Genomic DNA, 27,006 nt, shown 5'->3' with positions numbered 1-27,006 from the left:
TCCCTTCGCTGACTCTCTCTTCGGACTCAGCCCGCCTGCACCCAGGTGATTAAAAAGCTATATTGCTCACACAAAGCCTGTTTGGTGGTCTCTTCACATGGACGCACATGACAGTCAAGAGTTCGAGACCTGGCCATGGTGAAACCCCATCTCTACTAAAAATACAAAAAATTAGCCAGGCTTGGTGGGGATGCCTATAATCCCAACTACTCGGGAGGCTGAAGCAGGAGAATCACTTGAACCTGGGAGGCAGAGGTTGCAGTGAGCCAAGATTGCGCCACCGCACTCCAGCCTGGGCAACAAGAGTGAAACAGTCTCAAAACAAAACAAAAACTACCAATTTATTACTGCTATGCACACGGGGAAAATCACAGAGTGATTGACCACTATCCCAGTGTAGTACAGGCGCTTACATACCCTGCTTCTTAGGGGAAAGGGCATGGGAAGTGCGGGTGATTTTAGGGGGATAGTGATTTCAGGAGAATTTCATAGGCTTAAAGAACACGCAATGGTTTGGGGCAAAGTCTACTGGGTCTGCAGAGCAGACAATGATTTGTCACAAAAGTCTGTCCAGGTTTGTTGACCGACTTTAGTCTTCTTTCCTGTAATGTGGGTTCAGTTCATGAAAACTCAGGGAAGGAATCGCAAGTAATTGTTCTTTTCTTTAGTAGGTCTAGACTTTTAGGCAGCTAAGGGAAATTCAGTCTGTGTTTGGGGAGAGGTAGAGGATTGAGAGAAGGGTGGGAGAGATTGTTCTCCTTGGTGGGTCTGACTGGTCTTTATGTAGACAGGGGAAAAATCTCCTTTAGCATTGTTCATCTCTAGGATCTTTAAATCAAAATACTGACTATGCCAGGGAGTCATACTTTGGGGTGAAGTTCCCTGAGCTCCTTCACACATTTCTCTCTCACACCAGACCCTGAAACTCTGGAAGACACAGGCATGTCTGTTGTCTCCATGTCCCCAGTGCCCGGCAGCAGGGCAGACACCACGGCACTGCCCCAGGGCAGGCCAGGAGGGGTGTCACTGCAGAGGGAGGGATGTGGCCTTGGAGTGGAGGTCAGAACCAAGTCTGAAAGAGGTCATCTCACCCTGTCGACTGACACTAATGACTTGACCCCTTAAGGGAAAGGAATAAATTAAAATAAGAGGTGACTTTTCTTTGAGGGAAACTCTGATAATAAACATGGTTCACTTTGGTCTTAGGAGACTAAAATTATATGTCCACAGTGAAGAAGGTGGCCCACAGTCATGGGATCAAGAGAAGCAAGGGCTTCTATTTCTCTACCAGTGAAGGAAAAGGACTTAAGGGGCCATTCATTTGATAATTATTTGAGTTATTAGGTTCTAGTACCCATGCTGAGTGTTGTGACTAGAAAGGAGTAAGACACTGTCTCTGTTCCCAAAGCATTTTTGAAAGGGTGCAGGTACAGGAGAAGAGGGGAAGAGAAAAACTGAGGATGGGAGAATGAGAAAAATTGTACCAAGAGCAAACGTGTCTGAGGCTGCAACACTCAGCAAGCGGTCACGGGCAGATGACATGGCACAGGCAAACTGGACATCAGAGTGTGAGATAACCAGACACACACACGCAAAACAAGAGCCAGCTCGGGATGCCCTCATCTGCTGCACTGGGTGTGTGAACTTGATCTGAAAAGAAGTCAGTAGCATTGAAGGATTTTAAGTAGAAAAATGAATACAATCTGGTTTGCATTTTTAAAAAGCCGTTCTAAAAAGCAAGATGGAAAGGTAGAAGGAGTAAAAAAAGAAGCAGGGCGTCAACTTAGGATGCATATGCAGTAATTCCAAGGAGAAATGGTGAGGGTTCAAATAAGAATCCAAAATTCTCACTAGAGGCAAAGTCAGCGAGTTAAGCAGCTACACATAGAAACTCCCCAGTGAGGGTTGATGCAAAGTCAGAAAGTAGTCATGGGGATGAAGACAGGATCCACACCAGTCCACAGACGTTCCTCCCGAAGCCAGAAGCTCAGACTTGCCATTTCAGGACACAACTCGAATGCGGCTGCAAGAGCTTTAATGTCTGGTCTCCCAGGAGAACCTGCCCCATGCATTTCCCTGGCACAGTGATTTCTACAGGCCTTGGTGCACACTTCCAGAGAGCAGGAGAGACTGGGGGCCCTTTGCCTTTCAAAATAATTATCTGGCTTTTACTCCAAATAAATGAATAAGTCAACATGCGATCACTGAGGCACTTCCCTTTCTGTGAGGGTTTGACAGGATATAAGCTCGTGACCAAGAAAAATCAGACCTGCTCTCATGACTGTGTGAATGAATGACAGAAGAAATTCATCTCATCACCCACAGTAATAGCCCAAGGGCCTCAAACTTGTGGTTGCATTTAAGAAGCTGGGGGAAGGCTCTAAGGGAGATAATTGAATTCCTGAGGCAGGATTATAATAGCGATTATTTTTTGGATGACTAGAGGAACAAAAGCTTGTGGGTTTTATATAAACAGATGACAAAAAGAGCCCATGTGAGAGTCCAGACTTGTCAATAGAGCCCTGAGGGCTTAGAGTTTACTGAAAGGACAAACATCTTGGAGTGCTTAGAGCTCAGGCTTCTGATTCTTAGATATGCCTTGGGGTCTGGTACCCTCATTCTTTAACCATTAGGGCACAGCCTACACTCACAGTATAAAAACCTCCAGAGAGCACTATATTCAGGAGCTTCAAGCTGTTTTGAGTCAAAAACTTTGTAGAGGCTGGGCGCAGTGGCTCAAGCCTGTAATCCCAGCACTTTGGGAGGCCGAGACGGGCGGATCACGAGGTCAGGCGATCGAGACCATCCTGGCTAACACGATGAAACCCCGTCTCTACTAAAAGATACAAAAAACTAGCCGGGCGTGGTGGCGGGCGCCTGTAGTCCCAGCTACTCCGGAGGCTGAGGCAGGAGAATGGCGTGAACCCGGGAGGCGGAGCTTGCAGTGAGCCGAGATCGGGCCACTGCAATCCAGCCTGGGCGACAGAGCGAGACTCTGTCTCAAAAAAAAAAAAAAAAAAAAAAAAAACCAAAAAAAAACAAAAAAAAAACAAAAAAAAAACTTTGTAGATTTGAGAGAAACTGAACTCTGGACAATAACAACGGTGGCCAATGTTCATTGAGAGTCTACATGTGGAAGCACTGTTTACCACTCTACATGCATCAGCTGATTCCCAGAATAGTCCTATGAGGTAGGCGCTATTATCATCAAACCTACTTTTCAGATGGGAGAATTGGGTGGGCCTGGCTGATTTTAAGCCTCAAAACCAGAGTCATGTAGCTAGCATGCAGCAGGGTTAGGTTCAAAAGCTCAGTGGTTCAATGGCAGCACCCACCCTTAACCACACTTAGCTGTTCGATGAACTTTGATGAGTGTTATTCTGCAGTCCAGTCTTTGTACTTGAGAAAAAGTATGTCCTTAAAGGGTTAAGAGGATAGTCCAGAGATAAAAGGGAGGAGCAAAACCTAATCCAGAACACGTTGTCCTCACACTTAAATAAAATAGGAAATAAAATAGCCAGGTCTCTAAAACACGTCTCTTAAGATTGAAAGTCATAGTGAAATGGACTAAAGAATTCTGTGAACCAATCCAGCTTGAAATTCTGTGAACCAGTCCGGTGTGATTCCTCTTTCAGATAAGATTGCATCAATATCAACTGAGTTGTTGACTCAATCAATATCAGGAACAACCTGAATTGCTGAAGAGACTGTCCTGGTCTCCAGATTTGCTCCTCCCTCTAGATGCTTAATAAATGTTTGATGAATGAACTGATCACTGAATTCTTGCACCTGTGTTTTCTCTTTTCCTCCTGAGCCTTACTATCCCTCTTCTGCACTTGCTGCCCAATTTCCCAAGCAAAGAGTACACAGTCACCACACTGGCCAAGATTTTACAAATGCTCTGTATGGTCTGATGTGAATTGCAAACCTGTCTGGTCTTCAGGGTTCTCCACTAATCCCAGGTCTGTCCCTGAACTCTCCATACCTCAAGACTACCATTCGCTTCTCCTTGTGAACAGTTACTCATGGCCAGGTGTGGTGGCTCATGCCTGTAATTACAGCAATTTCAGAGGCCAAGACGGGAGGATTGCTCAAGTTCTGGAGTTAGAGACCAGCCCGGGCAACATAGTGAAACCTCACGGCTACAAAAAAATCAAACAAATTAGCTGGGCTTGGTGGTGCATGCCTGAGGTGCCAGTTACTAGGGAGGCTGAGGTGAGAGGGTCACTTGAGCCTGGGAGGTCCAGGCTGCAGTGACCCATGATAGTTCCACTGCACTCCAGCCTGGGTGACGTAGCAAGACCCTGTCTCAAAACAAAACAACAACAACAACAACAACAAACAGTTACTCATGGCCAGGAGACTCACTGCACTTGCCAGTCCTTTCCCTTGGAACGCTCTTCTCTGTTCTTATCATCTAGAATCGGAAGAGATCTTGGGATCACTAAATCAACCTCCCACCTTACAGCTGGAAACCTCTTCAGAATATCTGTAGTTCACCATCAAGTAAGCCCTGCTTTGAAAATGTAAATTCTTTACTTGTCTTGTAAAGCTATTATTATAGAGTTACCTCTGTCAAGAAACCTTCTCTCATTAATTAATACATGCATTAATTCGTTCATTCTCTCATCTGTGTATCACACATACCGAGTGTTTGAGTTTTGTTTTTGTTTTTTTAGAGATGGGGCGTCACTCTGTCACCTAGGCTGGAGTGCAGTGGCACAATCACAGCTCACTGCAGCCTCAGACTCCCGGGCTCAAGCAATCCTCCCACCTCAGCCTCCCAAGTAGCTAGGACTATAGGTGTACAACACTACATTCTATTATTTCTTTCTTTCTTTTTTTTTTTTCCTTTTTGTAGAGACAGGGTCTCATTATGTTGCTCAGGCTGATCTTGAGCTCCTGGCCTCAAGCAATCCTCCTGTCTCAGCCTCCCAAAGTGCTGGGTTTATAAGTATGAGTCACTGCACCTGGCCTGGAGTGTCCATTATATGCCAGGAAACATGCTAGACTCCGGAAGCTGTGAAGATGAATAAGCCATGGTCCCTACCCACTGCTCTTCAGAGTCACCCCTAGACTGGGTCTGTTGAAGAACATATATGTAAGCAATACTACCATAATTCAGTAAGATGCCATCAGCGTGTGTACCAAACACAATACTAGGACAGAAACAAAGAATGATTTGTTTCAAGAGGAACTGGGGTTTGACCTGGGAAGACTTCCTAGAAGAAGCACCTTGTAAAACTAAGCTAAGGATGAGTCTAGAACATTCAGGTCAACAACGTGGAATGGAGTGGCGTAGGGGGCTGGGAATCTCCAGCTTCCTATACGCTGATAATTCTTTCATATCACATGACTTCAGGATTCAGGATATTAAGTGATTTACGCTCACTGAAAGGGTATTCTCATATATTGCCCATGCCTGGGTGAATTGTTCTTACTCTTTCAGAAAGTAATTTGGTAAAATGAATCAAGAACCATACAATGACTATACCTAATCACACCTATGTGAATCTATCTGGATGAAATAATACCCTAAATAAAAGACTATATGCACAAAGATAGTGTTTATGAGAGGATTAAAATACGGGAGAATTGTTAAATAAGCCTCCACTGGAAGACAGGTAAGTGAACTACGGCATGCTTATTAAAGGGATTATTACACAGCTATTCATTTTGAATGTTATTTGACAACTTAAAATATTTATTCATATAATGGGAAATAAAAAAATAAATGTGTAAGATCACAATTTTACTTTTAAATTCATGTACATAACAAAAAGAGTCTAAGAAACAGCACCAAAAGGCTAAAAAAAAAAAAAAAAAATTACAAGGTTGGATTTGGGAGATAATGTTCTCTTCTTTTCTGTTTTCAATATTCCAGGTATAAGATTGTTTTATTCATTTTAAGGAGTGGGGTTTGGGGTTTGTTTTTGTTTCTGATTTTTCAGTCTATGGTCTGAATCTCACTCTCTACAATCTTGGTGTGAATTCCTTCCCAAAATCACCAAGTAAATCTTCTAGCGTCACTTTTTTTTTCACTCTTCTCATTTCTTGGTAAGCACCCAAGTTTAAACACATAATAATACGGTAGATAAGTATTCAATGGCATAGCCCTGACAAAGTAGAGCATATTTCCCTAACTCTGCCTTCCTCAGGCTTCAGGACCATTAAGAGGAATAACCCTGGACACTTAATACACAGCTTTTGTATGTGTTAGGCCCTCTTCTAAGAACTATATTAGCACTAAGCACTAAGACCCTCTTCTATTCGCAGATACTAATTCATTCACTATCCACAACAATCCTATGAGGTAGATATTATTATCTTTTTTAATAGGCAGACAAATTGAGACACATAGGGGTCTTGATAAGGGCAAGTGGATAACTTACACGTGGTTATCCAGCTAGTTGGTCAAAAGCTGGGATTTGAGCCCAGGAAGTATGGTTCAAGGGTCTTTGCTCCTCTTTGTTGTATTTTAATGTTTTATTTCTCTTTTTTTTAACTTTTAAGTTCATGGGTGCAAGTGCAGATTTGTTACATAGGTAAACTGTGTCATGGGGGTTTGTTGTACAGATTATTTCATCACCCAGGTATTAAGCCTAGTACCCGTTAGTTCTTTTTCCTGATCCTCTCCCTCGTCTCATCCTCCATCCTCTGAAGGGCTCCAGTGTGTGCTGTTCCCCTCTGTGTGTCCACGTGTTCTCATGGTTTAGGTCCCACTTAAAAGTGAAAACATCCGGTATTTGGTTTTCTGTTCCTGTATTAGTATGCTAAAGATAATGACCTCCACCTCCATCCATGTTCCTTCAAAGGACATGAACTCATTCTTTTTCACGGCTGCGTGGCAGTCCACAGTGTACTACGTTTTCTCTACCCAGACTATCATTGATGAGCATTTAGGTGGAATGCATTCTTTGCTATTATGAACACCTCTATGTACATAAACTAGAAAAATTTAGGGTCTCTGCTCTAATCACTCAAAAGAGGAAGCTTTGAAATAGCTGAACAGACAGGCTGACAAGCATGTAAAACCCACACAGCTAACTGGTGGCCGTGGAGGTGTGATCACTGGGGTCAGAGGGTGGAGGCAGACAGACAGATCTCAGGGGTTCCTAATGTAAGCCCTTTCCCAAATGGAAGTCCCGATCTCTGGCAGCACTTTGTTTCTTTCTGGGTGAGACGATGGCAGATGTAGAATGGCATCTGAAATATGAGCAATCACCTTTGCGTAAATACAGCATCAGAGAGGGATTAGAGGTAGCTCTTAGCCAAACATGAAAAGCATAAAGGGGCTACATGTTTCCTTAAACTAGGTCTTGATATTTTCTTTATCTATTGTTTCTGAAGCAGACAAAATGATTGTTTCTTCTCTGGTGAGTTGTTTCAGATTATAAAGCTTGAGACTTTCCCTAGAATGGTAGACATCCCAGGGCTAGGACAACATTTTCATGGCCATCTGATCTAGACCCTACCCATTACTCCACTGCTAACATACACATGCAATTTCTTATAACAGAATAGGAGGAACATCCATTAGAAATGATGAGTGAAGAAGCTCTTTAGTTTAATTAGATCCCATCTGCACAGCAAAAGAAACTACCCTCAGAGTGAACAGGCAACCTACAGAATGGCAGAAAATTTTTGCAATCTACTTATCTGACAAAGAGCTAATATCCAGAACTTATAAAGAACTCAATCAAATTTACAAGAAAAAAACAAACAACCCCATCAAAAAGTGGGCAAAGGATATGAAGAGGCACTTCTCAAAAGAAGACATTTATGCAGCCAACAAACACATGAAAAAATGCTCATCATCACTCGCCATCAGAGAAATGCAAATCAAAACCACAATGAGATACCATCTCACACCAGTTAGAATGGCAATCATTAAAAAGTCAGGAAACAACAGGTGCTGGAGAGGATGTGGAGAAATAGGAACACTTTTACTATGTTGGTGGGACTGTAAACTAGTTCAACCACTGTGGAAAAGAGTGTGGCGATTCCTCAAGGATCTAGAACTAGAAATACCATTTGACCCAGCGATCCCATTACTGGAGATATACCCAAAGGATTATAAGTCATGCTGCTATAAAGACACATGCACATGTATGTTTACTGCAGCACTATTCACAACAGCAAAGACTTGGAACCAACCCAAATGTCCATCAGTGACAGACTGGATTAAGAAAATGTGGCACATATACACCATGGAACACTATGCAGCCATAAAAAGGGTGAGTTCGTGTCCTTTGTAGGGACATGGATGCAGCTGGAAACCATCATTCTCAGCAAACTATCACAAGGACAGAAAACCAAACACCTCATGTTCTCACTCATAGGTGGGAATTGAACAATGAGATCACTTGGACACAGGAAGGGGAACATCACACACCGGGTCCTATTGTGGGGAGGGGGTGGGGAGGGATAGCTTTAGGAGATACACCTAATGTAAATGACGAGTTAATGGGTGTAGCACACCAACATGGCACATGTATACATTTGTAACAAACCTGCACGTTGTGCAAATGTACCCTAGACCTTAAAGTATTAAAAAAAAAAGAAATGATGAGTGAGGTATCCTGTGCACAAAAGGGTACTGATGGCCCTCTGCTACAAGTGACTAGGTGAAGGGAGCAGGAGTTGTATGCAAACACAATGATAGGTGCAATGATGCTAAGTATTGAATTAAACATTGAGTGATTTTTTTTGATGGATCTTATTGATGGTTCCCCATAATCCATAGATTGAGTAAATGTTTAGAGTGTTTAGATGTTATAGCTAAGATATTTATTTATTTATTTAATTTTACTTTTTTGAGACAGACTCTCACTCTGTAGGCCAGGCTGGAGTAGGGTGACACAATCTCAGCTCACTGCAAGCTCCGTCTCGCAGGCTCAAGCAATTCTCGTGCCTCAGCCTCCCAAGTAGCTGGGATTACAGGTGCCTGCCACCATTCCTGGCTAATTTTTGTATTTTTAGTAAAGATGGGGTTTCACCACGTTCGCCAGATTGATCTCAAACTCCTGACCTCAGGCGATCCACCTGCCTCTGCCTCCCAAAGTTGTGGGATGACAGGGTGAGCCACTGTGCCCGGCTTATACCTAAGCTCTAGATGTCCTATGCTTTTAATTCATTAGCTCCAAGTCTTGGAAAGAGGCTTCTCAAACATCCATCCCAACAGAAGATCAGGATTATAGTCAAGCAGCCAAGAGTGCAAAGGCAGCTGGCCTAAGCTGGGATCCTTCTCATAATAAAGAACTCATGGTTTCCAAGCCACATCTAAAATGATTGTGTTCCATCAGCCTGTACTGATGTGTGTCCCACCTTCAAACCTTATCCAAAACAACTCGAGGCTCTGCAACTAGAAATACATCTTTCACTCCCTACTGAAATAGACCCAACTTTTTGTTAAAAAGCTTTCATCTTATCCAGCCTTATCTGATCAAAGTAGGGGACTCTCCTATATTCTCCAAGTCAAAATATAGATATCCTTGACCCACGTGTCATCGGATATTTTCCATGAAGGAAGACTTTCACGGAAACTGTATTTTTAAATTTCAGATTTTACTATTTCCCTTTCAGTTTTATCAATAATAGAAACCATGGGAAAGGGCCTGAGAGATCGAACTTCAGTTTATAGATGAGGAGAGGAGTCCCAAGGAAAAGAGAACATCATCCTAGAATTATCCACCGAACTGTTGACTGAGCTGCTCCAGGTTCTCATTCCAGGTCTCTTTCTGCCCCACTCTTCTCAACTTTCATGTGGCACTGAAGGGAACGCTGAATAGCCATGAAGCTCATGAAGAAGCAAAGGCTGTCCAGTCATTTTCCCCAATCCCCTACCTTCTCCCCTCAACCCCACAAACCCCTTGTCTGAACCTGCCCCCAGCGAAAGGCAGGACCATGGGTTCTCACTCATTTCCATGTACTCCGGAGTTAGTCCTGTGTATGGTTCCAAGCTGTAGTCTAGGTCCCACTGCTCTGGATGTTTCGAATGGGCAGAGTCAGTTTCTCCAGCTTCTGTCTCATCTTTCAGCTTTCGAAATAGTTTCTTTAGCTTCCTGGAAAAGAAATGGATTAAGTTACAAAAAGCCTCTGGAGAACAGGGTTGGTTTTGCAGATAGAAAAAAGAAAAAGAACACAAAGGTTTGACACTAAAGCCATCTCTGATCTAAAAACAAGTAGAGATAGAGAGACACTAAAGAGACTACGTTTCTCCTAAAGACAACCTGAGGAAGTCCTTTATCAAGATCATGCAGACTCCCTCCACAAAGGATCAGGTTTCTTCAAAGCCCAAAAACCTTTTGAATTCTTCCTGCTGTTTGAAAAGCAACAAGAGAGTTGGCCCTTCCTGCCAATGCTGAGACAGCGCCAGTCCTATTGTCCAACAGGTGATCTATCCACCCTCTTCATGGGGGAACACAGGACTGTTCTCCTCCCAGGTGACACATTTTTCAAGTCTCAATAACATTAATAGCATCATCCTTCCACTAAAGCCAAGCTAAGCATTGCCCACCACTGCTATGGACTGAATGGTGTCCGCTGAAATTCATTTATTGAAGCTCTAATCCCCAGTGTGACTGTATTTGGAGATATGACTTTTAGGAGATAATTTAGATTAAGTGAGGTCAAAAAGGTGGGGTTGTAATCCAATAGGATTGGTGGCTTTATGAGTAGAGGAAGAGAGAAAGAGATACCTCATCACCATCTGAGGACACAGTGAAAAGGCAGCTTAGCTACCTGTAAGCCAGCAAGGGCCCTCATCAGAAATTTAACCCTTTTGGACCTTGATCTTGAACCTTTCAGCCTCTAGAACTATGAGAAAATAAATTTCTATTAGTTAAGCCTAAGGCATTTTGTTACAGCAGCCTGAGCAGACTAAGACAACACATTCAGGATTTTTTTGGTCTAGAATGATAATAATGGCCCAATTTATCAGGGTTGATATAAGAATTAAGTGAAACAATGTTTATACAGTCCTTAGCACAATATCTGGACATAGTGAGCATTGAATGGATGATATCTATTATTATTTTTAATATTGAATGTTAAAATACACCTTAGGGGCTGGGCACGGTGGCTCACGCCTGTAATCCCAGGACTTTGGGAGGCTGAGACGGGCGGATCACGAGGTCAGGAGATCGAGACCATCCTGGCTAACACGGTGAAACCCCGTCTCTACTAAAAATACAAAAAACTAGCCAGGTATAGTGGTGGGCACCTGTAGTCCCAGCTACTTGGGAGGCTGAGGCAGGAGAATGGCGAGAACTCGGGAGGCGGAGCTTGCAGTGAGCCGAGATAGCGCCACCGCACTCCAGCCTGGGCGACTGAGCAAGACTCTGTCTCAAAAAAAAAAAAATACACCTTAGGGTAGAGTTATTTCATACTTCCCATTGATGCACAATGTATAGGGAACAGAACTGTAGTTTTTGCAATTACGTTTTAATGGCAAAAACTGCAATTACTTTAAGCAGCAACCTAATAGTTGGGAGACCTAAGAGCAAAACAGTCAAAATCATAGACTTGAAGAGTTTAAATGGGATTTTGAAGTCCATGCTTCATCTAGATGTAGGAACCTCCCCATGTCCCCCAACATTCTTCACCCAAGACCACCCAACCCTTGTGTAGACATTTCCAAATGAGCACTCCTGGTATGATTAGGCATCCAATCCTTGTTTGAAAGTGCCTCTAACAACTAATGAAAATCTAATAGTTCAAAATAACATTTTGATCAGTTTCTGGTCTAATATCAATTCTCATCAAGAGGACGTAGTAGAGTATAGTAGATACAAGTCTCATCTCTGGTGTCAGAAATCGTATAAAACCAGATTTCACAACTTACCAACTATATGTCCATGGGCAAGTTATTACAACTCTATAAGCGTTAGTTTTCTTATCTTTAAAATGGAGAAATAAATATGAATTTGCCCATAGGGTGAGTTGAAAGACATAATCTATACAGCTTGCTTCATTTAGGGCTTGATACCTGTTAAGAGTGTGTACCAAGATACATGCTCTGATAGACATTTATCAAGATAAAGATAGATAAATAAATCTATCATTGTCCCTATTATCATCTTTATCACAGAAGGATTTAAAGAGTGAGCTGAAATTATTTAGAGATGGTAGTAAAAAATTCATAAGAAAAAAGTAAGCAATAATTCTGTGATAATAAGAAATTGAGAAAAACTAGATAGAGCCCACAGATTCTGAAGCTAAATAGTGTGGCCTGGTTAAGATCCTGTCTGTGAGTCAGAACAGAAGGAGAGGATAGAGGAAAAAACAGAGAGAGAGAGAGAAGAAAAGAAAAAAGGAAAGGGAGGGAAGTCTAGAACCAGAACTCAAAGTGACTCTTCTCCTCCAGGAATAGTAATCAGAGGACCTGGTGAAATCTTTAGTAAAGAATTACTAAATTGTGATTCATACATAGAAAATTGAATATAAACATACATTTATCCACTTCTGAAATGCCACTAAAATAACAATGAATGAATATTTAAAAATGTATAAAACCACAGGTTAATGAAAATAGTCATGAATATAGTAGTATGTGAGGAATGTTGATGAATATCTTGGAAGACGGACAGTGTACGAGGGAGTCAGCAAAGCTGTGTGGCTGCTATCAACTGTTCACAGTGGAAGATGGTAGAGAGAAACAAGCCAACTCATGCTATAAAAATCTCAGAAAGGCTCAGGAGTTGGATGCACTAGGTATCCCCAAGGCAGGGAGTGGTGACTGGTCAAAGCTCTGCTTAAGGAACAGTAGACCCCAATGTCTCTGACGCATGTTGCCTTGGTGACTAGCACTTCCCAATACCAACAGGAGCAAAAAGTTTATTCTGAAGAGAAAAATGAACCAAGAAAAACCTAGATCCAAAATAAATTCAATAAAATGACAGAAAGATAAAAATCAATACAATCTCTCAGAAAAAAAAAAGTAGAACAGACATAGAAATGGACAATAGGAAAGAAAATATTAAAAAAATTAATTGATCTAGAAACTCCTTTTTTTCTTGATCATAGCCCAAGATGGGGTACAGTGGTGTGATCAAGGCTCACTGCAACCTCTGTCCCCCAGGCTCAAGCTATCCTCCCACCTCAGCCTCTCGAGTAGCTAGGACTACAAGCATGCACCACCAGTTCCAGCTAATATTTTTTGTATTTGCAGTAGAGACGGGGTTTCATCATGTTGCCCACGCCAGTCTTGAACTCCTGGGCTCGGGTGATCCACCCACTTGGGCCTCCCAAAGTACAAGGATTACAAGCATGAACCACCACACCCGGCCTGAAACTCCAACACTTAATCAGAAAGAGAAGACAGAGAAAATGGTGGGGAAGAAAGTACAAAAGAAATATATGAAAACGTCCCAGAGGTGAAGGATGTGCATTTTCTGATTGGAAGGACCCACTCAGCACAATGGTGAAAAAAAAGCCTCCAGCATAACACATCGTCATGAGATTTCAGAACTCTAGGAATGATGAAAAGGATTCGAAAAGCTGCCAGATCCAGAGAAACAAACATAGATCCTCTACAAATAATTGGGAATCAAAAATAGGTTACAATTCTCCAGATCAGCCCTTGACACTAGAAGACTCTGCAGAGATGTATCTACATTCAGAAGGCAAATAATTTTCAGCATAGACTCCTATACACAGCCAAAGTATACATGAAAGTCAAAGACAGACTAAAGACACTTTTGAGTATGCAAGGTTTCAAAAAAATTAACTTTCTATGTGTGCATCCATTCTCATGAAGTTCCTGGAGGATGAATTTCACCAACCAAGCAACAAAGAAAACATACAGAATCCAGCAAACAGAAATCCCATCAAAGAAAGAAGGTATTGAAGCTAACTCAGATTGATAGCTCTATAGAAGGTTTAGCAAATGGGCAGCTCTGGTTTGTACGGGAGAACAGAGGATTCCTAGAAATCATCTACAGGAAAAAAAAAAATGTGACTAATAATACATGTGATGTGTTTGATGAAGTAATCTCACTGGCAATAGGGACATTTAAACAAGAGTGACCAATATAAGTGCGTTATAAAGGGAGAAGTTTAGGTGATTACGGGAACATAAAATAGAAAGTCCTAAGCTGGCCTAAGGCAGCGATGTTCTCTTTGAGGAAGAGATGTGTAAACTAATTTAATTATTTAAATTAATTTATTAAATAAATAATTTAGTCTTATTATTTAAGACTAAATAATGAAAGATGGTAGAAGAAGAACGAGAAAGGTGGAGAGAGTGTGAGGGGTGAAGAGGTTATTCTAGGCGGGGGGAATTATTTATGCAACGACCTAAGGCAAATGTGAAAATGGCTCATAGAAAGGACCGAAGAGAATGCAAAATGCTTGGAGCATAGAGTACAATTGAGAAAATGACGAAAGGTGTCTTGAAAGGTAGTGTAGGCTCATGGCATCAAAGGCCTTGTACACCATATTATGCAGTGGTTTAGGCGAGAGATTATGGTAGCAGAGTCTGAGGTGATAGCAACGGACATGAAGGGAAGTAGACATTTGAGACATGCATAAGAGGTAGAATTAAAAAGTGGATGGTGGATTGTACACAGAAAGGGAATGACAATGAGGAATCGGTGGTGATTCTCAGGGTCTTAGGGCATGTGTGTGGATGGTGGCGCCGACTGCTATGATAGAGAACACAATGTAAGAGGCAGTCTTGATGAGGATAAGGAGGAAGAGGGGAGTTGTTCTTGCCATGTCTAAGTGGAGAAACCCACGAGACAACTAAGTAGAGATGTCCAGTAGGCAACTGCATATCTGTGCCTAGAGTCCTGGAACAATCTGGGACTGATGGAGATCTGAGAATTGTCACGGAGAGAGCGGCGGAAGCCCTAGGGATGAGCAATGCCAACTATGGATAGAGCATGTGTCAGAAAACTTATGGGATGGGGTAGAGGGAAAGGAGTCTTCAAAGGACAAGGAAGGAGAGCCATGGGAACAGAGGGCCAACTGCAAGACTGTGTGCGAAGGCAAGGGAAGACACAGGGCCTATGGGAGGGGCTTTGTGGTCAAAGTCCTATCGAGTGTGGGTACGTCAAAACGAATGTGGGGGAAAATATCCACAAATAGTCCTGTGAATTTATCACTCCCAGATTTCCTCCTGGATATCTCAGTGACCATTAAAAAATAATAATAAAGAAAGTCCCTCCAGAGCAGAATTTAACAGGAATCCTGGAAGTTGTATAACATACAGATGGGCTTTTGGAAAACTTCAGATTATGATTCCGACCGTATGATGCACTCACTCATTAAAATAACTCCTTTGATGTTACCCCCTTGCTTTTTTTTTTTTTTTAATTTGCTATTTTTCCGTCCCTTTTTAATGACAAGTCTCAGAAACTCTTTCCGGAAGGCTCAGAGCTTTCCCTCTGCCTGTGCCCCATAGAGTCACCCCAGGACCATGGTGAGTGTCCGTCACACCTTGGGCCTCGCTGCAGCAGGAATCTGGGCCCCAGACAGGTCCCTACAGACCTGACTCCACAGATCTTTAACCTCATTAAATAAAGAAGTAGAACTTAGCCCTAAATGACCAAAGATGAGGAACACATCAACCTCTAAGCTATGTATTCCTATTCCTTTTCCTGATACGTGGCAAGGTTCAGATTTGTTCCTTACACTTCTGATTTCTGGCCAGATTCCACTGTATTTGAGGAGAACACAGACCTCCCTCCTGTGACGGCTTTAAAGAGAGACTGTTTTATGTCTGGAAATATAACATTTATCACATTTACAAAAAGAAAGCAGAAAGTTTATGAAATTTTACTAGCTGTGTCCAGGGGTATATTTAACAGTTATTTTTGGATATGATCTGGAGCTTTTAGTCAGAATAGGGATGGCGAGACATTTTGACCGTGGAAGTATTGATCTGTCTATCTGCTCTGTCTCAAAGCATGCCCAGGAAAGAACGTGGCACATGAAAAAGGTGGCATTTACCCTTTCACCAAAAACCCATCTCTCTGCATGAGAAGAAGCCCATTTCCAATTTTGCTTCAGTGTGGACTGGGGCTCAATTTGAGATGGAATTACAGCAAGGAGTTGGGCTGTGGTGGGGCATGTGTTCCAGGGGCACTATGCAGTTTGGACCCGAAGTCTATCTTGCATGAACATATATGGGAAAGGCATGGTGTAGGGAGGGGAGGAGGGAAATTCCCATCCATGGATTCAGATAATAAATGCCACAAGATCAGATTCAGCCACGCTGCTCGCCATGTATAAGTAATCTCAGAAGGAGATGCATATGAACATCATACCGGGGCCCATAGTGTTTAAAACCATCCGATCCTCTCTGGGAAGCATCTGCCACACCTGTGTCAGGCCCCAAGAGCCTGGGGTTGTGTGAGTGGGGACCGTCCAAAGCCAGATCACGCAACCAAGTTTTCTCTATTATCATGGCATTAGTCACAGAGCTGCCTTTCAAGTGCTCAGTGACCCCATTTTACTGCCTCGCTTTGAAGCATTTTGTTTTCCATCTCCAGGGTCTCTGAGCCAGGCCTAGCAATAGTGGGGGCGGCTACTGCCTGATGGAAGATACCTGGACACAGAGCGTGGCTTCCACAGTGGTCCAGTCCGGGACACCTGCCAGAAGTAGAGGTGGCGTATGACCCTTCGGAAGATCCTGCACTTGGCCTTGCATCTCATTAGAGCCCCTCGGGAAGGAGTTATTTAGTTATTTCCTTTGCTGCTCTTGTTCAGTGTCTCTCATTACTATTAAGAAAAATATCTTTGGCCGATACTGGTCTGCCTTTGACAACGCCCAAGGCTTGTACTTTCATTTTCCACAAAGAGAAGGCAGATCTTAGTCTAAAAGCCTTGGAGAGGAAAGAATGTCATTGATTGTTTAATAATAATGGTGTGGTTTTGTTGTATTGCTTTTCACATTATTTCCTCCTTATGGAAACTGATGGTGTTAGTTTTCCAATTTCAGAAATGTTAGGATTTTAATTAAAAAGCAAGTTGGTTTGGAGGAAACTAATACATAAATAGCTGTTTGCATAGATAATGCGGGGAGATTTAAAAGTTGATTCAAAAATGACCCAAGAGTGGGAAGCAATGTTCTAATTCAAGAAGCCTGCTAGATTGTAAGATTCTCAAGGCCATCAAAATTATGTTATTTTTTTCAGTACACATACATGCACACACACACGCATGTTTGTGCACACGCACATACAGAATCTAATGAGAATGTTGCAACCTCAGGGAGATAGAAAAATTATAGCTGACTACCTGGCCTACTCATAAGGGACAATTAGACACTCTTAAACATTTAAAAATTTTCTTTGGAAGAATCTTAGAAATTGCTTTCAGAAGTAAAGGATCAACTAAGATGATATATCTTTTAATTGTAAAGTCTTACTACATTTTTATTCCCAAATATTCTTTTTCTTTTTGGAGACGGAGTCTCGCTCTGTCGCCCAGGCTGGAGTGCAGTGGCTGGATCTCAGCTCACCGCAAGCTCTGCCTCCCGGGTTCACACCATTCTCCTGCCTCAGCCTCCCGAGTAGCTGGGACTACAGGCGCCCACCACCTCGCCCGGCTAGTTTTTTGTATTTTTTAGTAGAGACGGGGTTTCACCGTGTTAGCCAGGATGGTCTTGATCTCCTGACCTTGTGATCTGCCCGTCTCGGCCTCCCAAAGTGCTGGGATTACAGGCTTGAGCCACCGCGCCCAGCTATTCCCAAATATTCTTATCCAGCACAGTCACCCATCTAACTCCCCAGACTTGCCTCTGTTTTTTTTGTTTTTTTTTTAAACAAAACAAAACAAAACTGGCCTTTAGAATGAATATGTATCTCCCTTGGGGAAAGAATTCCATGTGGACTCTGAAGGTGCGTAAGAGCTTTACTGCCCACCAAAAGCCAGGAACAGAAGAGAAAACGACTGTCCCTGAGTTGTTCTCTCCGGTTTCACCCCCGGGAGTGGCAACGCTTCCAAAGCATCAGCTTTAAACATAAAAGCCTTTGCCACACAGTAAAATGCTGGTCACCTGGAAACCCCAAGAATGGTTCTTTTTTCCTCAGATGTCCACATTTTATGTTTTCTAGATAGCTCAGCATTTATCCAAGCTGGTTTTTAGTTTAGTTTTGTTTAAATGTAAAAACTTTTTTTTTTAAGTTAGATGGAAATCTTTCTAGAATAACTTTGCCAAGGTCACACAGTGAGTACATTGTAAAGCCTGGATTTAAACCCAGATCTAGTAGGCCAGGGATCCTCAATCCCTGGGCCACAGACCAGTACCTGTCCTTGGCCTGTTAGGAACTGGACCACACAGCAGCAGGCGAGCAGCAGGTGAGCGAACGAAGCTTCATCTGTATTTACAGTCACTCCCCATCACTCATGAACACCTGAGCTCCGCCTCTTGTCAGATCAGTGGTGGCATTCGATTCTCATAGGAGGGTGAACCCTATTGTGAATTATGCATGTGAGGGATCTAGGCTGGGAGCTCCTTGTGAGAATCCAGTGCCTGATGATCTGTCACTGTCTCCCTTCACCCCCAGATGGGACCGTCTAGCTGCAGGAAAACAAGCTCAGGGCTCCCACTGATTCTACATGATGGTGAGTTGTAAAATTATTTCATTATATATCACAATGTAATAATAATAGAAATAAAGTGTACAATAAATGGAATGCACTTGAATCATCCTGAAATAACATCCCACCCCTCCAGTCCATGGAAAAACTGTCTTCCAGGAAACCTGTCCCCTGTGCCAAAAGGGTTAGGGACCACTGTGTTAGGCCACCAAATCTTTGCCCTACAGATGCGTTAAAAACTACTGGGTCTAATTTTTATAATTTACACGACTCCTTCCTCACAGGCAGGCTCAATCATCATTTCTCTTCTGACTGTGAAAGACTTCTTTTCTTGTTTATATTGCATCTGCGTCATCCATGCCAGGTACTTCAAGGCTGAATTGAAGGAGTCTGATTTATTGAGAGTGGAAGATCCAGTAATCATAATCATAGTGATCTTGTATGACCAAACTCAAAATGCAACCTTCATAATTATACAAACTAGAAAGAACTTTGGAGATAAAAGACCCTAAGATTTGGTAAAAGAATTTTCGTTCTACATCCTTGAATTTAACTACATAATTATGTTGTATACATCCTCTGGCAGAGTAGAAATGGAAAGGAAGCATCTTTTGAAAGAGGAGTGGCTTGTATTTGGAATCAGCAGTGACCAGCTTTGCTCATTAGAGAGAAGTTCACAGGGGACTAGAGCTTGAAGACACCTTACATGTGATTTTAATGCTACCATATTCATCAAGAGATGAGGACAGTTAGACTAGAGAAGCAGCTTGCCCATGGCTTTATGAGTTATTGTGCAATTGCCATTGTTTAAAGGGTGGTACATTTTAAAACATATAAAGTATTAAGCACACGTCAATCATATACAAGAAAATTTAGCCTTCAAGGCATACACCATGTGTTATTTTCACCTGTTATGGAGTGGATGGAGTTGGGGGATGGGGACATACCAACGTGTTGTCCAAACACATGCCTGAGATTTTGCCTCTCTTGTATTCTATAAAAACCTTCTGGGTCCAGAGAGAATGGGCTAAGTGGTAGACCAGATGACCAGGGATGAAAAAATGGGCATTCCATGCCCACAAGCTGTAAATAATTCTACTCAGAGCAAAATAACAATGTACTGGGAAAGCTGGTGTTTTCCCCAGATGTTTGAATGGGGATGAAGACTTTTCTTTGTAGTTGTGGAGAGGTTGGCCTCATGGTTTCAAAGGGGCCAGATGTGGCTTTGGTACCGTCTGCATATTCTCTGGATGTTTTTCCATAGCAAATGATGTCTCTCTAAGATGGTAAGCTCAGAGAGAACAAGTGTCATCTGCCTGGAACAAGAACAAGCATCATCTAGCTTTGCTTGACTTTACCACTGAGGGACTTTCTGCCAGAAAGCAGGGAGTGGGGCACAGCTTCAGAGGCTCAGTTTCTCAGAGTTGCTGACTTCCTGACTGGTGACTAGAGGCCGGCTTAGGCAAGGAGGTGGAGTGAGGCACCTAGACACCAATGATCCCACCAATCCTCCCCAAAGAAAACACGTACCCAAGTGCCCTCTGAGGCTGTCCCAGTACAAGGTCAGAAAAGCACCCTGCATGCTTAGATCACCCAGTGTTAGAAGGGAATGTTGTGGATTCTCATTCCTTGAAGCAGGGATCTCATTAAAAATGATACTCTTTCCAGGTAAATTAAATTGTCTCCATTATAACTTTAGCTTTACAAATGTATTTTTGAGGAAGACCAAAAGGGAGCTTTCTCTGGGGACCAAGGGAGCAGGTGGCTCTAGTATAATTTTACATGGAATGGGGGATTGGGATATACATCCTCTAGTGGTTCCATTCAGCCCAAGAACCTAGGACTCCACAATCTTCCCATAGATTGAGGGAGATTCTGGGTTTTTGCCCTTGCCAGGTCCCTGACATGCCCTAAGACCCTGGTCAAAGAACTGCCAGCTCATTGGGCCTTACCTTCTCCACCTGTAGCACCAACTGGGTCATAGGTGGTTGTGATAAAACCAGAATCAGTCTGTTGTTTGTTTAGAAAAGTTATATATCTATATATGTTTTATACATATAAACATTTGTATATAAATTTATATCTATCTGAAACATAGGTGTATTTTATAAAATGTATATATACATTTATGTATAAATATATGCATTTATGTATAAATATATGCATTGATATTTAAATATATCAATTTAAATATATTTATGTAAATATATATTTAAATATATTTATGTAAATATATATTTAAATATATTTATAGAAATAACATGGAAAAGGCCCAACCTATCATGTTCAGGGCCCAGCTGGCCAAGCCTATCAGAGTTGCCCACACACACACACACACACACACACACACACGCAATCTAAGGGAAATTATTTCTTTAAAGAAAAGGATGGCAGTCCATCTTGTAATATATGATGGTGGCAGTCTGGAAGAAACCTGGAAGCCACACCCTGGAAGAAACCTCTCTGTTTTTCATTTATTTATTTATTTATTTATTTTTTATTTTTTATTTTTTTGAGACAGAGTCTTGCTCTGTTGCTAGGCTGGAGTACAGTGGCATGATCTCGGCTCACTGCAACCTCCGCCTCCTGGGTTCAAGCAATTCTCCTGCCTCAGCCTCCTGAGTAGCTGGGACTACAGGCACACACAACCATGCCCGGCTAATTTTTGTATTTTTTTTTTTAATAGAGATGGATGGAATTTCACCATATTGGTCAGGCTGGTCTTGAACTCCTGACCTCGTGATCCGCCCACCTTGGCCTCCCAAAGTGCTGGGATTACAGGGGTGAGCCACCGCACCTAGCCAGAAACCTCTCTGCTTTTGAAGGCTTCTTTGACTGCTCCCAAACATCTGACCTTTACTTATTCTGGATTCTGAATTCACACACAGAGTATGTAGTTACATGCAGTCTATTTCGTCTCCCAGACTAAAAAGTTAAGCTCTGAGAAGACAAGGGCCGTTTCATCTACGTTTTTCTTTCACTGTCTTAGCAGTATGAGCCATAAGCTAGAGACAGTGGCGTCCCCTGCAAGTTCCCCTGCAGTGTAAACAGTGTTATTCCTGGTTATGCAGCTCAGCGCCTATTCTCTGGCCTTTAAAGAATACAACATTCTCTGTCAGTCACTTTGTTCTGAAACAAATGCCTTTGTTGCTTAAAGTAGCCACACTGAATTCCAATAGCTGCAGCTAAGAACCCTGGGCAAACACGAAGAAATATATTTGGAAAGAAAAGGATTTTAAAAGGTTCATTATTGGACGACTTCCCAAACAATTAATATATCTCTAAGCAGATGAAAGTGTGTCACAGAATCTTATGGGTACTGTCTGACGATTACATCCATCCCAGAATGGTCATCTTTAAAGTGGTTTACAAAGAACCCTGGGCCTGGAACAAGCTATCCATCTATCCTCCTAAGCAGACCTGGCCCAGCCTCTCAGTTACCCCTGGGCATCTCTGTCATTCCCTAGCTCTCCGATGCTGGACTGCCTAAAAGCATCCCCTGAAACAGACTCTTCTTCCAAATCACAAGGCAATAGGAAGGAAAGGCAGAGGGGGTTACATTTTTCTTTGACCTGTAAGCATATTTTAGCTTGCTCCATCCTTCCTTCTTTTAGGTCCAGTACAAAGTGAGTCTGTGTTTATTTTCCTGACTATCTCAATGCAAAACCTGACTGAAAGAAGTTCTATGACATTTTCATAAAACCCTGGGGCGCAGAGGGGGGAATCCACGTGATAATAACTCATTCTGCATTTCACCAACTATTCCGCCCTCCCCTCCTAAGATTATGTATTCCACATTTTCTTCTTAGAGATTGTCCTAAATGATTCCATTACATTTCAATCGTTCACATTCATTTATCCACCATACCGAGTCTTTTTTACTCACTCACTGAGAGGACAAATAGCATTAAAATATTATGTACTCTGGGAGCCAAGAGATCTGACTCCTGGCTCTGCTACTTACTAGTTATGTGTACTTAAGCAAAGGGTAAATCTTTCTGAGCCTCCAACATCTCAAATCAGAATGGCAAGCAAGGTTTGCCCCATGGGGAAAGTTATCGGCAAACTGACAGAGAATTAAATCACCAAGCTGTCTAAGAAGAGGAAAGGCCATAGATAACCTGGTGAAAGCCTGGCACTTCTGGACTAACCCCTGGCAGCAAGGAGAGAGGTTAGAGGAGTTCATTACGTACGGGACTCCAATCTCAAAGATGTTGTTCTGGATCAACTGCTTCCCCAACATGATGATGCTGAGCTGAATGCAGAGCTCCATGAGACAGCCCCCTGGAGCGCACTGCAGGGAGAAGATAAGGAAAGGACTGGTTAGAACAAGGGGAGCTCTGAGAAGCAGGGGCGCAAATGAAGCCATGCTGTGCTGGAGATAAGAATGGGGCTGGGTTGGGGTGCCAGGCATGAAACACCAGTGGCTGTACTTGCCTCTTCCATGCGGTAACCATCGAATACATAGACGTAGCTTCCAGGCCTGCCCACAAACCTGAAATCAAACAGTGTGGGAAGAGTTAGGGGAAGAGAGAGCATGCAGGGTGGCTCAAGGACATGTCTTCTGAGGGGAATACCACCACCACTGTCCTCTTCGAAAGCACTGGTCAGGGCGAGTGCTAGATCACTCAGGGATAGGAGTGCACACCGTTATCAACAAGTAACCCTCTGTAACACCTGGGGTTTACTTCTTAACCCAGTCAAATGTCAGAGGAGAGGGATAAGCTGGGCAGAGAATGAAGCTGGGCCTGGTGTGTGCGTGCGTGTGTGTGTGCGCCTAAACACCATGCAGTTTGGATTATCTCTAAGTGCACTGTCGTCACACCTTCTTCCCTAACTAGTGTCAAGAACACAGGTCTGATTGCAACTCCTTAATAAGAGTTTCTCATTCCCAGGAAAGGGAGGGTGAGACGGACTAAAGTTGCAAATAGAGATTCCTGGGGTCAGAAAAGAAAAATTCTTGACTTCTTGCTGAAAATATTCAAAGGAATAAAAGAAGCTGGTCTCATTCCTCTTCTAAGTAGAGTCTATTTTATTGGGTGATAATAAAATGGTGCAGGTCGGGGAAGCAAAATGGTACAGGCCCACCATGGAACCAGACAGACAATCTGAATAATCCTACCTACTGCAGTGTCATCCCCGTGTTCACCTGTTGAGATCCTACTCATCCATTTAAGGCTGAGTGTAAGCCTTTCCTTTGCTGAAGTCTTCTTGTTGTCTCCGTTCATAACTGTTCCCCCAACACTTTCTTTACACCTCTTTTGATATCACTTACTGGATATAATCACTTACTGGAGATTACAGTGTGCTGTTGCTAAGACTATCTCTTTTAGTATACCATCGTTCATCTAAGGGTCAGGATCCTTTTTCCTTGCCTAGAATGTCATATGCATGTAACTTGCTATTGCCACTAAATCTACATTGAAAGCACCAATGAAGTGTATACTTAATATGGACAGTCTCTCTGCTTCTATAATTTCATGTCAGCCAAGGGGAGAGGTCCTGAGAAGGGGGCTGTGGTTTGGATGACAAACACCTCTGTAAGAAATTATCAAGTGTGGATGATGACAGCTCGTGCTATTAGTGCCTGCTTAACGAGCTTTTAGTTGTAGGGAAGCTTTCCTGATGTGTTGTTGGTTGATGTCTATTGGGAAATTTCCTTGTAGGTAGCCAACTGGCTTGATCATAAAAAAATATTTATCAAAGTGATTTTACATCCAGACTGATTGTATAATAAAGAATTTCACTGGCCTTTGTCCCTGGTTCCTGCATGAACACCTAAATCCTTGGAATTTCCCGTGATAGGAGCATCTTTGTTATTCCTGGTAGACCCCTAGGACTATACCTAAATTTATGCTAATGAGATTACTCAGGATGGGGGCAAGCCAGGCCAGAAGGATCAACCATGTTGGTTGAGGCTTTGAGTCATGTGATACTAGCCCAATCTCAGGGCAAGGGAAGGGCATTGGAGATTGAGTTCACTCACATGGCAAATGATTCTATCAATCATGCCACTCCAATGTGCCAGGAGGGTGACACATCCTGAGGACATGGGAGCTTCATGATTAAGAACCTCCTAAGCCTCTCCCATTTGCTGATTTGGATTTACATCCCTCTATTACTATAAAACTTCAGTTGTAAGTATAGCACATTTCTGAGTTCTGTGAGTCATTCTAGTGAATTATTGAATTTGATGGAGTAATGAGAAATCTGGAATTACAGCCAGTGGGTCACAACTGCCAGTGGCCTGAGAACCCCAGAGCTTGCCACTGGTGTGTGAAGTGAGGGAAGTCTTGTGAGGGGCTGTGTCCTTAACCTGTGAAATCTGTATTAACTCCAGGTAGTTGGCATCAGAATTGCATTACAAGATCCAGGAGTCACTGGCTAGATGTGAAATTCTCTCCTGCCTCATCCTCAAAGTTGGGAGACACAAATTCTTTCAAAACTTTCTCTTCAGGGCCTACAGTCAAATCCCTGTAAAATGCCAGGGTCATCAGAATCTCAAGATGCTAATTCAAAATGATTGCATGCTAGCATTCCTTCTCCATGGGAAGGCAGGTGGAAGTGGGGTGAGGATGAGTGGGCAGTGGGGACAGGCTGACCCTATTGTCCTGACAGTAGAGAATCAAGTCTTAGTGAAAAATTGCCTTTCTACTCATGACACCATTATACTCACCTCCCCTTGAAAAAGGCCACATAGAAGATGGGGGAGTAGGCATTGACAAACTTGAGCAAGAAAGCTTTGAGGATCAGGCGCTCTTCAAAAGTCTGTTCTGTTTTCGGAACCTCTGTAAGAAAAGAGCGAGGCTGATGAGATTGGGGTGAGATTTCTCACCTCTCCAGAGTTTTGACCTAGACACGAGCTACTATCTCTCAGCTGACTCCTTCACAGCAAAAACCACGAGACCCATCTCTCAGGCACGTCAGATCTGAAGTCATCTGAAGCCCAGGTGGTCTGCCAGGTAATACGAGGTTACAGAAGGGTAAAAAAAATAGAGGGTCACCGTCTTTCGCCATCTTGATTCCTCTTGATTCCTCTTTCTCTCTTTCATTTTTAGCAGAAAAAATGCTGAATGAATTTTAGCATTAATTTGGATGAATGCAGGAAACCATTCATCCGCATATGCTCTAGGTAACCTAAGACATTTCCCGGTCATTTACTCCAATGATGAAAGCTTGTTATAGACAAGATGAGTGAAACAAACAGCTTGAGCCTAAGATCTCAGACTCGTAGGTCATGGGCCCAGGGTGTTCTATCAGGTCCAAGCAGAGGAGTCAGCTGGCATTCCCAGAAGGACTCAGAGACACTGAGCAGAAACCTCATAGGTGCCTTCAGAAGACCAGAGATACAGGAAGCTCCAGTGGACAACTGTTCAGGACACTCGGGAGGAACTCCACAGACCATGACAAATGGCATGGCAAGGACAAGAGATGACAAGGTGTTCTTAGTCCATTTGGGCTGCTATAACAAACTACCATAAACTGAGTGTTCATGAAAACCTGGCATTTACTTCTCAAATTCTGGAGGTTTAGAAGTCTGAGATCAAGGTAGATTTGGTGTCTGGCGAGGGCCTGTCTTTTGGCTCATAGACAGCACCGTCTCACTGTCCTCTCCTGGTCAAGGGGAAAGGCATCTCTCTCAGGCCTCTTACATAGGACTCTTCCCCATATATGTGTGCTCTGCCCTCATGACCTTATCACCTCCCAAACACCATACCTCCTAATACCATCACCTTGGCGGTTAGAATTTCAACACAGGAATTTTGGGGAACACAAATATTAGGCTTATAGCACAGGGCCACAGTCTTCAGAGGTAGAAGAAAAGCACTAATACTACATCATATGGACCAAGAAGCACAGCCTGAAAGTGTGCTGAGCAGAGATAACTGATGGCAGGGCCACGCCACCTGAGGAGTTCTGCATCCAAATGAGACGAGTGTATGGGCCCCCTAACTTGCCTGCTCCACAAATTCACATATAGCTTTTGTAAGCATCGCTGAAGGAATGGACACAAAACCTTGTTTCTTCCACAGAATACCCTTCCCTCACCCACCTCCTTATGCAGAAATCCTTTATATCCTTTAATATCCAGGTGAGTTACTACCACACTCTCCAGATCAGACCATACAACACTCACCAGATCACACAGTACCGCATCCTCCAGACCACACAGTACCACACTCTCCAATTCACACCATACCAAACTCCCCAATTCATACCATACCAAACTCTCCAATTCATACTATACCAAGCTCTCCAAATCACACGGTGCCACACTCTCCAGATCACAGTGTACCACCTTCTCCAGACTACGCTGTACCACACCCTCAAGATCACACTGTACCACACCCTCAAGATCACACTGTACCACACCCTCAAGATCAGTGTACTATCTTCTCCAGATTACACCATACCACACTCTCCAGATCACACTGTAGCACACCCTCAAGATCACAA

At 42.8% G+C, this 27,006-nt stretch overlaps 1 protein-coding gene across 1 annotated transcript in view; it reads right to left on the bottom strand.

Annotated features, from left to right (window-relative positions):
* ANO2 (anoctamin 2) overlaps positions 1–27,006 on the bottom strand; it is a 364,008-nt gene that overhangs the window by 28,539 nt on the left and 308,463 nt on the right. Inside the window, exons 17-20 of the mRNA XM_025401723.1 lie at positions 25,226–25,337; positions 22,987–23,044; positions 22,743–22,843; positions 9,919–10,064 (exon numbers count right to left, since the gene is read on the bottom strand). Of these exons, the coding sequence (XP_025257508.1) occupies positions 9,919–10,064; positions 22,743–22,843; positions 22,987–23,044; positions 25,226–25,337 (417 nt within the window). The remainder of the gene's footprint in view (positions 1–9,918; positions 10,065–22,742; positions 22,844–22,986; positions 23,045–25,225; positions 25,338–27,006) is intronic.

The sequence above is a fragment of the Theropithecus gelada genome, chromosome 11 (assembly GCF_003255815.1).
Source record: "Theropithecus gelada isolate Dixy chromosome 11, Tgel_1.0, whole genome shotgun sequence".
Taxonomy (NCBI): Eukaryota; Metazoa; Chordata; class Mammalia; order Primates; family Cercopithecidae; genus Theropithecus; species Theropithecus gelada.
This window is presented reverse-complemented; position numbering and strand designations above follow the sequence as displayed.